Source organism: Nematolebias whitei, chromosome 23 (assembly GCF_014905685.2).
Source record: "Nematolebias whitei isolate Nwh7 chromosome 23, NemWhi1, whole genome shotgun sequence".
Classification (NCBI taxonomy): Eukaryota; Metazoa; Chordata; class Actinopteri; order Cyprinodontiformes; family Rivulidae; genus Nematolebias; species Nematolebias whitei.
This window is the reverse complement of record NC_056520.1, coordinates 7,812,181-7,826,734: the sequence shown is the minus strand read 5'-3', so window position 1 is coordinate 7,826,734 and position 14,554 is coordinate 7,812,181. Positions and strand designations below refer to the sequence as shown.

At 44.1% G+C, this 14,554-nt stretch overlaps 1 protein-coding gene across 1 annotated transcript in view; it reads left to right on the top strand.

Annotated features, from left to right (window-relative positions):
* Positions 1–13,260: 13,260 nt before the first annotated feature.
* Positions 13,261–14,554, top strand: part of mbnl2 (muscleblind-like splicing regulator 2) — a gene marked incomplete at its 3' end in the record, with an annotated part of 44,821 nt that continues 43,527 nt past the window's right edge. Inside the window, 1 exon segment of the mRNA XM_037696426.1 lies at positions 13,261–13,598. Coding sequence (XP_037552354.1) covers positions 13,425–13,598 — 174 coding nt within the window. The 5' untranslated portion in view covers positions 13,261–13,424.

Here is a 14,554-nt window from a genome sequence, read left to right as displayed (position 1 = left end):
TGTTCCCGCCGTTCCGTGCCGTTCTGTGGGTCAGACGACGACGACAGCAGGTCTGGATGGGACAGGTAAGCTCCAGGTGGTTAGCCTAGCTCTGAAACGTTTCGCTCTCGTGCTTCTTCGCACACGGCGCTACGCTAAATGCAAATGTTTTTTTTTTTTTACTTTCAGGATAAAAACAATTGGCTTGAATGTGACACAGAATACATGATTCGTGACTGGATTGTTTGCTTTGCTAGCTTTAAGTCATGTCGAAGCAGACAGGTAATCAAAACAAGTGAAAGCTGCCTGTCGCCCTGAATCACAGTTCACCGCATGCTCCGTGTGTATGGCAGGCCGTTGTATCATATAGTCAAAGAACAATTTCACTTCTGGATGTCAATGGATTCGTTTTGTTAGCCAAAGTAACATTCTTAGAAGTCAAAAGCGAAACTACTGACATCTTAATAGCATGCTCGGTTGTAATAATTAAGTTAACAAGCTTTTCCAAATCTATTTAAATTCTTTAAATGTTTAAAAGTGGCTGTTTTAATACTTTTTCTCTCAACTGAATGTGTATTGTGGACAAATAACATGTTATACATCCATATGTTTTTTTTATGTTTTCCAACAATCAACATCTTGTATAGTTCTTGTTACAACAAATAACTTTAGTTTTTCCATTTAATTATGCTGGGTGTTAAGTTTCAGATGTTCAACATTATTATTATTATTTTTACTAAAATGGACACTACTGTTAGTTTGCCATCGACACTGTGGGGAGAAAAGACAGCAAACACAGACTTCTGCCCCCCCCCCCCCCCCCCCACAAATCACCTGCCAAGGCATGTTACCTAGCAACAAACAGATGCAAAAGCCAGGATGGCAAAAGACTCGACTTCACGCAACTTTGACGCGTTGCATTCTTGTTGTTGGTGCGTTCAACACTCTTTGAGTTTGTCATGTGAAATTAACACGCAAATAACATGTTACCAACACTAGGGATGCACGATGTTATCGGCATGGTATCGGTATCGGCCCATATTGGCGTTAAAATTCAATATCGGACGTCGGCCATTCCATCAAAATAACTCGCAATATAAAGGGCGCTGTTTTCGTACGACAACCCAGTGACGGGGATGATTGCAGCGGCAACATGATGACGTCACGCGTGCCTACTTGATCTCACAGCGAAGAGGAACATTCAAAATGTCGGCGGTGTGGATTTTTTTTTTTTCGTTGGTGAGGACGTCGGATTCCGAAGATTTTTGGACTACGTTGAGCCTCGCTACATCGTCCCCAGTCAGAGATATTTTTCCGACGTAACCTTATTTGAGTCACAAGCCGTCATTTCCGACGTCATTGAGAAGCTAATAGCCGATAGCACTTGGGTGAGTTTTACCACAGACATTTGGACGTCATGTTAGTCCCGTTAGCATGATTAGTCTCACGGCACAATGGATAAACAAAAACTTTGAACTTAAAAAGGCACAAGAGTGCAGAGGATCCCACACTGCAGTTAGGAACCTGGAACAGGCTATGTTCTGACAAAGGAAAGTATATAAAAATACTGGTATCGGTTATCGGCCAAATAAGCTTTAACATATCGGATATTGGCCAAAAATCCAATATCGTTCATCATTAACCAACACACAAACATTACGCACCTTACATGTAAATAACGTGTTACCAACACATAAACATGTACTAGTGTTTCCCCTACTGTTATCCAAGGAGGGCGCCCTGTCAACAGAACCGAGTGCCCTGCCTATTGAAATGACCTTCACCCCCCACCGCCATCGTCACCTTCTGGCATTGACATAGCGCTAAGCTAGCGGCGTGCAATACAGACGTGCTAACTAAAAAGCTACAGACGTAGCGCTTTGCTTCTCTCAAGCAAAGTGCTGGAAGTTGACGGTGGGGTGAGGTGTTGTGTTTGAAGGTCATTTCGGTAGACAGGGTGCTTCCCCCCCCACATTCGACAAAAATCAAAGAGGAAAAAAAAAACGAGCGCCCTGCCAAGGCAATTGACCTAGGGGAAATGCTGCATACCTCACATGTAAATAACTCAGTGATTCCCCTACCATTACACAAGCAGGGTGCCTCGCCCTGTCAACAGAACCGAGCACCCTGCCTACCAAACTAACCCCCCCCCCCCCCCCCCATATCACAGAAGATGCGTGCGCCCTGCCAAGGCAGGTAAACTAAGGTAAACACTGTAACGTGTTGCTGTACTTACCTGTTCTCCCTTCTGGTCCACTGCACTTTCTACTACTTTGTGGAAGATTCAGTCACGCCTCTTCCTGTCCAGAACCATTTGGAAAAAAAAGAGGGGTGCCCCCACCCCCCTTAAGTTGCCAGGTAACTTGCCTAAGGATTTTTTTTTTTATCCGATTCTTGTTCCTTTGATTATAAATACAGTAGAAAAATGTTTAAAAGTAGAAAGATAAAATGAAAATATGTCTTTTGTACATGAATTAAACTCCACGGCTCAACGTATCGATTTACCCGTGCTTCCGTTTATCAGAACTTTAAAGAAAATGGACAAACTGGTCTGTTCTTCATTGGTCCATCTTGTTTCTCATCTTCCCTGCCATTCCTTGATTTCAGCATTCATTTGTCACATTGGAGTCTGTTTGGGCCACAGATTCTTTAATCAGGCTCTGTGTGAGCGAGCTGTTCGGGGTCAAACAGGACGAGGATAATGGAGGGGAGGGGCTTAACATGTGGGCAGGAAGTAGCTCAGCTTGTTTGTCCTTTGGGCTTTCTGTTTCTTTCTCTTATAGTTTAGAAGGTAGGCCGTCCGATGGAGGTGGTTGTTGCAGTGCCTGACATTATTCTGGGTCGTATTCAGGCGTTGGTCCGAGCCAGTCCAGAACCTCATGAGCTTCATTTAGCTACGAAGCAACTGGGATTCTTTAAGATTGTTGTCATTAGGCCTGTCGCGATAAACAATAAATCAATTAATCGCATGATAAATGAAAATTATCGACCTCATTTTCATTTATCGGCGTTATCGTTTCTTCGTGTCTCTCTCTTTCTACTGAAGACCATGGATGACGAAGGGCTCAACTCCGGTGCTCTTCACTGACCCCTCCCTTTTTCTTTAAAATCTGTTTTAACCGTCCAAAATCCCATTTTTGGATTGTTAAAAGCTGAGAAGCTAAGCTACGAGCCGCGCTAACAGGCCGACCTCTGGAATAAACCTCCGTCTTGTCGAAGCTCCAAAATTCACAGATGAAACCCGTGCCTTCGTGTAAAAAATTGTTTTTCTTTGCAAAAAGAAGCTGAGAACTTGTTTACTGATTTTTTATTTATTTTTTATTAAACGCTTTGTGTGACAAATGCTATGCTAAAGAGCTCAAACCACTCCGAGCGTCCATCATTTTGAGAACCGTAAAAAAGGAAAGCGAGACAGCCCATGTCACGTCAAGGGGCCTCCCTCCCATTTTTTAGAGACACGCTGCTCGCTCCCTCACTATCCATCCTTTGGTTTAAACCATCTTATACTGCCATCCAGTGGTAAAAAAAAAGTACTACACACAAAAATTAACAATTTCTTCTTAAATTAGACAATATTTACTAATTATTGTCAAATTTCAAACAATCGTTTATCGCAGTAATTTCTGAGACAATTAATCGCCCAACAAATTTTTTTATCGCGACAGGCCTAGTTGTCATAATTAAAGTTACTAAGTCAAGTTTACAGATATTGATCCAAAACTGATGAGGTAGTAGCTGAGAGTCTTACAGCGCAAAATCTGGAGCAACCCCATTAGTTTAACTTCAAACCATGTTACTTACTCCTTAAAGCAGAGTTTATTGATTTAAACAACAAAGTCCATGATCAATAATCCACGTATACAATCCAACATTTTTCAGTCAGGTCATCTGGACAGTTTCTTTTCTTTGTGCTGAAACATTTCGCCTTCGATCCAGAAGGCTTCATCAGTCAAGGAAACACAACAAAACTGATTCTTCCACCAACATCTTACTCCAAAGTGGAACAAACCAGTTCTGCTTGTGATAAGATGGTCTCTTTGATACGCCCCTCCTCCATTGCCGGCCCTCTTCCTTGTTGACAGTCGTGCCAAACTGGTTGAAAACAACAAAGTCCATGTTCAATAATCCAGGTATACAATCCAACATATTTCAGTCAGGTCATCTGGACAGTTTCTTTTCTTTGTGCTGAAACGTTTCGTTTATTGATTTTAACTTTATTTTCTTTGTTGCAAACTAAATGGTTTATATTTAAAAGTGATTACAGTTTCAGCCCCTCGGCACCGAGTAGGTTCAGTCCAACTCTGTAGCTCGTATCCCTCGTAGAGGCCAGAGTTATTTTATAAAGCTTTATAAATGCTGCACCTTGTCGGGCTGCGGCTCACAGAGGCCAGAACAAGAACTCTGAGCGTTCATATTTGGCATTTTGCCTCGGGTTTGCTTTAAATTCAGGCGAGGTCTCCTTCAAGAAATCTGTCTGTAGCTAAAGTCCAGAATGTTTATTAAGTTTTCTTTTGGGGACAGCCATGCAGGTTTTCTTTGCCACCATATTGTCTTTTCAGACTTCTACCTGTCCGTGGGCTGGCAGCGGTAAGGAACCACACAATTACCGTACCGTATTTTTCGGACTATAAGGCGCACCGGATGATAAGGTGCATTAATCGACACAAAACAGTAAAACAAGTCAAACTTTATTCAACTCGTTCACAATAACGCTCAACATTGTTCAGTTGTAACATAAAATCAGTTCCAGGTTGGCCTGTCACGATATCGGATTTTGCTGGGCAATTAATTGTCTTAGACATTATTGAGATTAACGATAATAATGTTTGAAATTTGACAATAATTGGTAATTATCGTCAAATTCAAAAAGAAATGTTGGTTAATTTTTGTGTGTAGTACCTCTTTTGACCACTGGATGGCAGTATAAGACTGTTTGAACCGAAGGATGGATAGTGAGGGAGCGGGCGGCGTGTCTTTAAGCAAAATGGGAGGGAGGCCCCTTGACGTGACATGGGCTGTCCCTCCTTCCTGTTTTCGGTTCTCAAAATGGCGGATGCTTGGTGTGGTTTGAACTCTTTAGCATAGCATTTTTCACACAAAGCTTTTAATAAAAAAATCAGTAAACAAGTTCTCAGCTTTTTTTTGCAAAGAAAAACAACTTTCGTGAATTTTGGAGCTTCGACTAGACGGAGGTTTTTTTTTCTCCGAGGTCGGCCTGTTAGTTTAGCTCGTAGCTTAGCTTTTTTTAACGATCCAAAAACACGATTTTGGACGGTTAAAACGGATTTTAATGAGATAAGAGAAAGGGAGGGGTCCGTGAAGAAGCTTTTTGTCTTCCAGTGTCTTCAGTAGAAAGTGAGAGATGAAGAAACGATAAAGCCGATGAATGAAAATAAGGTCGATAGTTTTCATTTATTATGCGATTAATTGATTTATTGTTTATCACGACAGGCCTAGTTCCAGGTCAGAAAGCACAACCAGAATTAATACATAAAGCGCACCAGGTTATAAGGCGAACTGTCGAATTTAGAGGAAATTAAAGGATTTTAAGTTCGCCTTATAGTCCGAAAAATACGGTAAATCCAAGAAAAGCTCAAATTAATTACCAGGAAAATGTTTGGAAGAAAAACCCCTGATATAAATGAATTCCACACAGGCGGGCTTGAAACACTTCACTGAGCTGCTATTTATAAGACAGATCTTGGTTGGCAGGCCTCAGACTGATGGACGTCTTTCAGATGAAAGATGAAACCGTCCAGATGACATGATTTAACCTTTTTTTTTTTTTTGTGAACTGACATAAAATGTTTAAATTCTACTGAAATTTAAGAAAAGATCTGGGTCTGGATCAGGACCTTGGTCCCCTGCATTACACCAACCAGCTGTAGAACCACTACTTTAATGTACACAATGCAAACTGCTCAGTTTGTTACATCTGGCTCCATATTTTATGACAAATCCAGGGTCCCAAGTCTGACTGGGACGTCTTGTAATATCCAATGAGATTCAAGGAACGTTATACGTGTAATTATTAATTTAATTGTCGTTTATTCGCTCCGTATCCGTGCACATGACGCAGACAGTAAGTTCGACGTTCCCCCACCTTCCTCTTTAGTACTCGTCTATTTCCCTACAGGTGCGCCGCTGCTTGAGGTGACGTCACCGTTAGTTGCAGAGCTCGCCCGACCGTCCAAACCTCCATCTCTCCAAAGAACCACTCGGCAGGTGAACTGCAGGCGAAGCATTAGATTAAATTTAGTTATCGAAGCACCCAGGCTGCTGCGTCACCCGCAACAGAGGCCAGACAGGGCACCACAGCTGCTCTGTTGAGTCCGGATGGAAAAGTCATGAAGCTGGATCTCTGACTCATCAGTTCTGGGGGGTTGGGGTGGGGTAGATGGTTCATCAAGCTACATTCTGTCATTAACAGAAACGTTGGGTCAGTTTCCAGGCTGGTAAAATGATGGAGTGAATAGAACAAGGGAGGGATGAAGAGGAGTCAGGAGAGGACACGAGAAAGGTGCTTACAGGAAGGGGGGGGGGAGTGGACGAGTTTAGAGGACAGATGCTGAGAAGAGGTAGAGGAGAAATGGGAGGTGGAGGGGGGAGCAGGTGTAGTGCTCTGGTTTCCTGGGGGACGGGGGGGGTGGGTGGTAAATGCGATGATGGAACACAGACAAGGACGGTGCTGATCTCCAACGTGCAGCTGCGGCAGCGTGGTGTCCTGCTGGACTTTTTCTAGCAGGTTCTCATGACTGATTTGAATTTAAACGTCTTTGAGCCAGACCGAACGGCGAAGTGTGACATGACACTTGGCTCAGAAGGGCGTGAAACTGGGGAAATACCTCCCAAGATCTTCATGCAGGGCTCGTCGCTGTAAGCGCAGAATTTGTCCCATCCATCAGCAACTCTCTTCCAATGAGGAGGCGGGGAGAGCAGGGATCTGATTGGCCGGTGCTGTTCAGGGGCGGGGCCTCGCCGCAGGCTGGTGGGCAGGACAGCCAAAGAGTTGGAGTCGGCACTCTCCTGCTTCCTGCCCGCCCGTCTGTTCACTCGCTCTGCAGCTGATAGAGGGAGACACCCCCCCCCCCTCCCAGATCAAGCATGGACCTCTGGCTGCGGTGCTCAGCAGCTCGCGAGGAATGACAACAGTTCACGCGGTCGTTCACTCCACCCGCCGGGGCTGAAGGATAGAGACACAGCACAGCCCGGCAGCACACGAGAAGGAAGCACACGGCGGCACTCCAGGGACGGAAAACGAGGTGGGACAAAACTGTTGTGGCTCCCCCCCCCCGCAATAGATCGAGGACTTTCGCTGCAGCATGCTGCATACCAGTCTGGGAGGGGGGCTGGGGTGTGGGGGAGTTGTGTGAACGTTGTATCTGTGTGAGAGGACGAGAAAGAAAAAGAAGTAAAGAGTGGGATAACTGCAGTAACTACATCCACTGCAGTTTCCTGTCCTTGAAATGGACTTTTCCTTTCAACTCCCGGGGGATACGACATCATAACAGCAGTCGGCTCGCCTCTTTTCTCACTTTCAACCTTTATGTATACAGGTTAATCCCATTGAGCCTCGGAGACTCGTTTACAAGAGAGACTTCAAATGTCTGGAGCTCTTTTTTATTTAATTTTTTTCAACCACGAGCTACACATTTTTTCACTATCTAGCTGAAAGCTTGTCACGTTGCCAAGTTTTACCTCACGACTCGTGCAAAGTGGCGTGATTCGTCCAGAACACAAGTTGCTGGAAGTTCACCTATCTAACGAGACTCTCGTGATATTTAACCGTTGGGTTAAACAGGGCACGTCGGAGGTGACCCTAGCTTTAGAGTTAGATCTACGCTCAACCAGTGGACATTATGGCCTGCATGAAGGCCAGAGTGGTGTCATGCGTCTGGCAGTGGGTCAGGGGAAGTGGGTGTTTTCTAAAATGGAACAACAGTCCAACCCTTCCTGTTGAAAATAGAATGGACATAGTCCCCAACGGAAGGTTGCTGGCTAGAAACGAGACAGTTTGTTGAGTAGAGCTTAAAGCAGGTGAATAAGTCCAGTCTCCACAGTTTTCACCGTTCAGTCATTTTCTACAATAAAGTTGACTTGAACTTGATACTGATCCACCTGATTCCTGCTCGACTCCCTGCAAAACGGACAAGGTCGCTTAGAAAAACATTTACCTAGTGTAGGAGGTGACATCGTTCAAATAAGCTTTAAATCCTCTTGCCTTTTCTCATCAAAGCGCATATTAAAATGTCCTTTCAAAGCAGAACACAGATGAGGAGAGGAAAGCCCGGTCCTCTGTGCTATGTGGGTCAGCGGTTAAGCCAAGGCTATTATAATATGGGGCACACCTACCTGCTGACTCGGTAAAATGCTTCTTGTGTTGCCTCCCAACAGTAGCTTAGCACTGGTTTGGCTCTGCTCAGCTCCCTCACCCGTCCTTGTTAATGACACTTGGCAAAATTAGGCTCAAGCATCTGTAGCTTAGGCCGGAGGTGGTTCTTGAAACACCCCTTTGGTTTATTGATGTGTGTGAAGAGAACATGGCGGACTGGGAAGGGTCAGAGTACACGATGTGGCCCTCGTCCGATTCTTTCCAGTCATCTGGTTAGATCATTCTGAGTTAAGACAATGATGAGAACAACTATGCCAGGCTTCTCGAAATTTTCCCTATTTCCTGTCTGTCCTGACCCTTTGTTCCTCTTTGCCATGCAAGTGACTGTTCAACCAGTTTGCTTCATAAAAACAATAATAAATTAAAATTAAACCTTCCAGGAACCCTGCTTGTGCCTCTCAGCCATTGTTTTCTTTATTTTTGATGGAAGCACTTTGCCAACGCCGTGGCAAATGTTTTTAAAGGCGTACACTCTCCTGGCATGAAGGCAGGTAGCTTATCGTCTGCTGAGCAAATACAAGCCGTGAAGATAAACCGGGCCGCGCAGCCAGACTGCACAGATACCAGACTAATGGGCTGCATACATGGTATTCAGAGGTCAAGCCAATGACTTTCACTCGAGACACCCCAGTCTTGCTGACTCTCATTCAGCTAAGCAGACTGACCAAGATAATGCCCCCACCAGCTGGCCTTTGTAAGCGTCAGTAATCCATACAGTCTAGTACCCCGGTGCATTTCTTCACATCTCAGTCCTGCTTCCATGGGTCACCCTGTCTATCCACTTTTATTCCCGGTTCAAGTCCTCTTGTCTAATGCTTGACACCTTTTAGGATTTCAGACGCTGTCATTATTGTTCACCGGGTAATAATTATGTGTAATTAAAGAAATAAAAGTTCTCTGTCACAAAGTAGAGACTATTGGTCCCTTGCCAAAGAGTGCTTAAGGAGCCATGTTGCTTCCTGCCCCTGGAAAGACTCAACATATCCGAAACAGCCATTAGGTATTCTATGACGTAATCCTTGAGGGTTGAAGGGACTCTCAGAAAAATGTTACCTTGGTATTTGGTACGCCTCCTCATCAAAGAGTGTGTGGTTTGTTCCTATAAAAAACTTTGTCCTGAAAGTTCTGCTGAATGCACAGATCAGACACGACTATCAATATTTGTGACCTCAACTAGTTTTTTTTTTGTCCCCCATCGCGGAGCGAAAAGGGGGAATTGGAAATGCCCTCTGTTTGTCTGTAAATGTTGCGAGCGCAATAACTTGGAAAATAAGTGAGCTACTGACTTCCATTTTGGTATGTGGCTTAAAGGAAGAAGCGGGTAAAGATAATGGATGGATGGATCTCTTAGTATAAGAGAAGTTCCTTTTGAAACTTGGGTTGCCACGTCAAAATCCAAGATGGCCACCACCATATATACACATATGTAAACCAGTCACCCCTATCATTTGAGGAAACTAGGCTGTCTAGTTTTTATATTGTTTAAAAGTGTAGTTTCTGCACAACGATTGGAGCCACCTGGCTCCGCCCCTGGTTGTAGATACAATTGCTGCATATTTGACTCCGACCTTGTTTTATGTGCACAAAAATCTGACTAAAGTTTGCATATGACGGTCATGTTTTTCTATTCTCCTCGTTTCTTTTATCAGTGCGGTGGTCATGTTCATTCATGGACATTTTATTTTGCTCCCGCCCCTATAGAGGCTCGTTTTGATCTTCACTCCGCACCGCTTGTTTTGACGATTCTTCCACTGCAAACATTTCCTGAATGTAGCCCGAGTCTGTTTCGAGCCGTTCATCTGAACCCAGTCCTTCACTGACACCATCAGCCTGTGTTTATAGATGTACAACCTTCATTTACATGAGATGTATGATGGACGTATCGATGTTAAACCTCAGCATTTCACCATCATTCCCGGCCCGGTGCCGTCGTCTCCTCACTCCCTGACAAACTAGGTTAGCTTGATGGCAGCCATCTTCTGCCTTCTAAAAATAAGACGAGATTAATTGTTAAAGGTCAGAGCTGACACGATTCTTACCTGACTGAAGCGATCGGTTCTCCCCGCGGGGGACATGATGGGAAATTGAATCTCGCCTTGGGGAGCAGAGCCCCACCGTCAGGACGTTCGGGCAAAGACTCTTCTGATCTCGTTTCACACGATCAGCAGAAAAGTGGGACAATATGATTCTCACATTGATACCAGTCAAAGAAAGACGGCTCTGGTTATTTACCCGTTTGATGCTTCAGTTTGTTGGGACCGCTTTATTCTTCTCCAACGATTCTCAAGTGAAACATGAGCTCCTTTTGTTGTCGATCACCTAAAACTTCATGGACAGATTTCTTGATGTTCCCTTTTAAAATGTGTTTTGTGTATTGCACAGTAAAATCACCTCCATACTCGTTCACAGATGAGATTCTTGCACTAGAATGCTGGAGCGTAATTGTTTTTATCTTTTTATTTTTTTTCTGGAGAAACGTTTCCACAACCATCTTCAACAAACTTCAGACTGTTTGACTTTGCTTTGGGCACGTTTCGCTCTGAAAGCGCTACTTTTTAAACCAGCGTTCTCTTGAGAACGGAGTGGCACTCGCCTGATTATTATTACCCTGTTGTGGGAAAACACGACTCTAATCACAGCATTGGCTTTATTGCTAATCTGCGAGATTCACATACTTCTACTGGTTGAGTACCTCATGAATCGTCACAACTTTTTCTTAAAATCCTAAAATGTTTGTTTGAGATGCACTCATCTCCTTTTTACATGATACACCCCTCGTAGGCTGGCTCGTAGGGGTCGGGACGGGGTAGACTTTGGACTAGAAAGTCGGGGTTCGATTCCCACATGTCGTGGTGTCTCTGAGCAAGACAACTAATCCCTAATTGCTCCCTGGGCACTCAATAGCTGCCCGCTGCTCCACCTAGGTATATCCCAGGTGCGATGGGTTAAATGCAGAGAACCAATTTTGTCATTGTATGGGAACATACAATGACACATAGCACTTATACTTAGACGGACGTATTACGGTAAAGTCTCCGTATGTTTGTAAACTTTTGTCTCGCCCATAACTTGAGATAATTTAACGAAACGCCATACACATTTTTACCACAACTAGACAACATGTCACCTTCTCTTTTCATCACCCCAACTCTTGGGTCAAGGTCAAAGGTTATACCAGGTCTTTGCTTGTCTGAGGCATTGCTCTGTAATGGTTGACGACTGTTTTTTGCCTGGAAAAGTTGCCAGAGCTTTCGTTCAATGTGGTATTTAACAAATATAAAAGGACCATCTTTCAAGCAGAGTTTTATATTTTTACAATCTTCTCCTCGCCCCCCTCCACCGCCCCCAGTTACCAAGAAAACATTTCCAGATGTTCCAAGAAGAGGGCTCCCTGCGCAGTAGCTCGGTAATAGATTTCTTTCTCCCAAGCTAAAGGTCACTTCCTCAGATTGTTGCTTCAACAGTCGTCTCATCGTTCTCAGCGATCAGATGCTCGAGTGTTAACAGGACTAGGAACTGAGCCACTGGTCCCTAATTTGAGCTTACCAGATAGTATTGTGACACGGAGCGGCGTCATAATCACGTCTGGCAACATCTGTCTCGGCCCCTCTCCGGCTGCTGGACGGCTGCCCAGCCCCAGATTAGTGCCGCGCTGCAGTTCTTTCTGTTGGTCGTGCCGAGACAACATGTGTGGCTCTTCAGACCAGACCCTGAGGCTTTTATTCTTTTTTCTACTAGTTCTACTTTCTGTCTCAGTCCTGTTGTCCTGTGGAAATAATCTTCAAGTCTTTACTGATTTGTTTGCAATATGTTGGATAGCTAGTGGGCTTGTTGCCCCCCAAGCATGCATAAATACACACATCTGTCTCGTCCATCACCCTCCCTTCTATCCATCCATCATCCATCCATCCATCAATCATCTAGCTATCAGTCATCTATCATCCATCATCCATCCACCCATCATCTAGCTATCAGTCATCTATCATCCATCATCCATCCATCCATCAATCATCTAGCTATCAGTCATCTATCATCCACCCATCATCTAGCTATCAGTCATCTATCAATCATCCATCATCCATCCATCCATCATCTAGCTATCAGTCATCTATCAATCATCCATCATCCATCCATCCATCATCTAGCTATCAGTCATCTATGAATCATCATCCATCCATCCATCCATCCATCCATCATCTAGCTATCAGTCATCTATCAATCATCTATCATCCATCCATCCATCATCTAGCGATCAGTCATCTATCCATCTGTCATCCATCCATCCACCAGTCATCCACCAGTCATCCATTTATCATCTATTTATCATCCATCCATCCATATCTCTTTGGATGGATGTATATTAATCATATCTTAAATCCTGATTGAAACCCATAAACCGACATTTTAAAGTTTAATATTTATCAACCGTTCTTCTTGTTGTTAATGAAGCTCACCGATTGTTTCTCCTTCCTCTTTGTTTCAGGTCTCTGATGGAAAGTGCCTTTTGAGACGACATCCCTACCTGAAGATTCCCGAGTGTTTCTGAAGAGCTCCAGATTGACCTCTGTGCAGCTGTGGCAGGTCAAAGGTCAACCACAAGCCCCCCCCACCCCTTCCTGTTTCTTGCTTTGAGCTAAAAAGGTGACGCTGCTTCACCGCTGGTCAAGTGCCAAAGTAAAAAAAAAAGGCTAAACTGTGGCATCACACCTTCAGATGAGGACACCCACCCGCTCCTAACAAGGATATTTTGAAGACGGTGGTTCAGCTCAGTGATGCCCCCTCCTCCTTGCCAGAGAGCCAAACTCAAGACTGACTGATCGATGAGCACTCATTTGTTTAATTGACAAACTCCACAACGACGCAGCCGTGCATTCTCATGCTCAGGTCACCGAGACTTCTTTCTTCTCTGCAAGGACAAACCTCATCCTTTGCCTTGAAGACGAGTGTTTATAGCTCCATGCTCCACCGGTTGTAGTTTTTATCTCGCATTAAAAGACAAACTTTTACTGAGAGACCTTGTCCTCTCCGAGCCGAGCGGCTCCTCTCCCTCGACATGGCGCTGAACATCGCCTCGATGCGGGACACAAAATGGCTGACCCTGGAAGTGTGCCGGCAGTTTCAGAGAGGGACTTGCTCGCGCAGCGACGAAGAGTGCAAATTCGCCCACCCGCCCAAGAGCTGCCAGGTGGAGAACGGGAGGGTGATCGCCTGCTTTGACTCGTTAAAGGTAAGACGCACACGTTAGTTTATTTTTCTTACACGTGCCGTGACAGTGCCAGCTGTGAACGGTCGGCGGGTGTGGGCCGTCCGTGTCAGGTCTCAGTTAGCATGCTAGCCTGACCTACGATGCTAAAGGCCAGAGAGGTCTGTTGTGTTCCTCGCCACCAACGATGCAAGTTTGTGCGTATTCAGCTTTTTTTTTTTAAACGCAGTGACTTCCTCTAACGTTACCATGCCTCGTCCATCATCTGTACTTGTAGATGAACATCGGATCGCCTTGAGTCGCCGCAGGGCAGCTATTCTTGGACTCAGCTGTCTTGCTGTATACGACCACCGAACAGGAGCCATCTGAGTTTGTTTTTAATGTTTACTTTAAACGTCGAACGGTTTATGCCTTGTATTTTCACGGTGGACGTCAGCTTGAATACATATTCTCTTTAAAGTACTTTTTTTTTTAAATCACTGAATCATGAATTTCTTTACTTAACATCTGTGTAGCTGTTACCTTCCCATCTTCTTTTAGCTTTGTTTGCTTTTAGTACAGGTTTCTTCTTTTCACTTGTTTAATATCATAAATTAGCTTAAAGAGATAGGTCAAACATATCAAAGTGGGATTATGTGGAAAGGTTATGAACAAACATTATCTTACCTGCTGTAGATGGCTCTTCCAGTGGCCTCAGTTTGAAGAAATGACATTTAATGCTGACCTGACTGACGCTGTAATAGCTTTGGCAAAGACCACAATTAATCGCTGCCGTCTTATCCAGTCTGAAAGATTTTAAAATGATTAACACAAACAGTTTTACACATAGAGATGCAATGAGGCACTAGGAATGTTGTGACCTACATTACTTATCTATCTATCTATCTCTCTCTATATATACATCTATATCTATATATCTATATGTATCTCTATCTCTTTATATATCTATATCTATCTCTATATTTATATCTCTCTCTCTC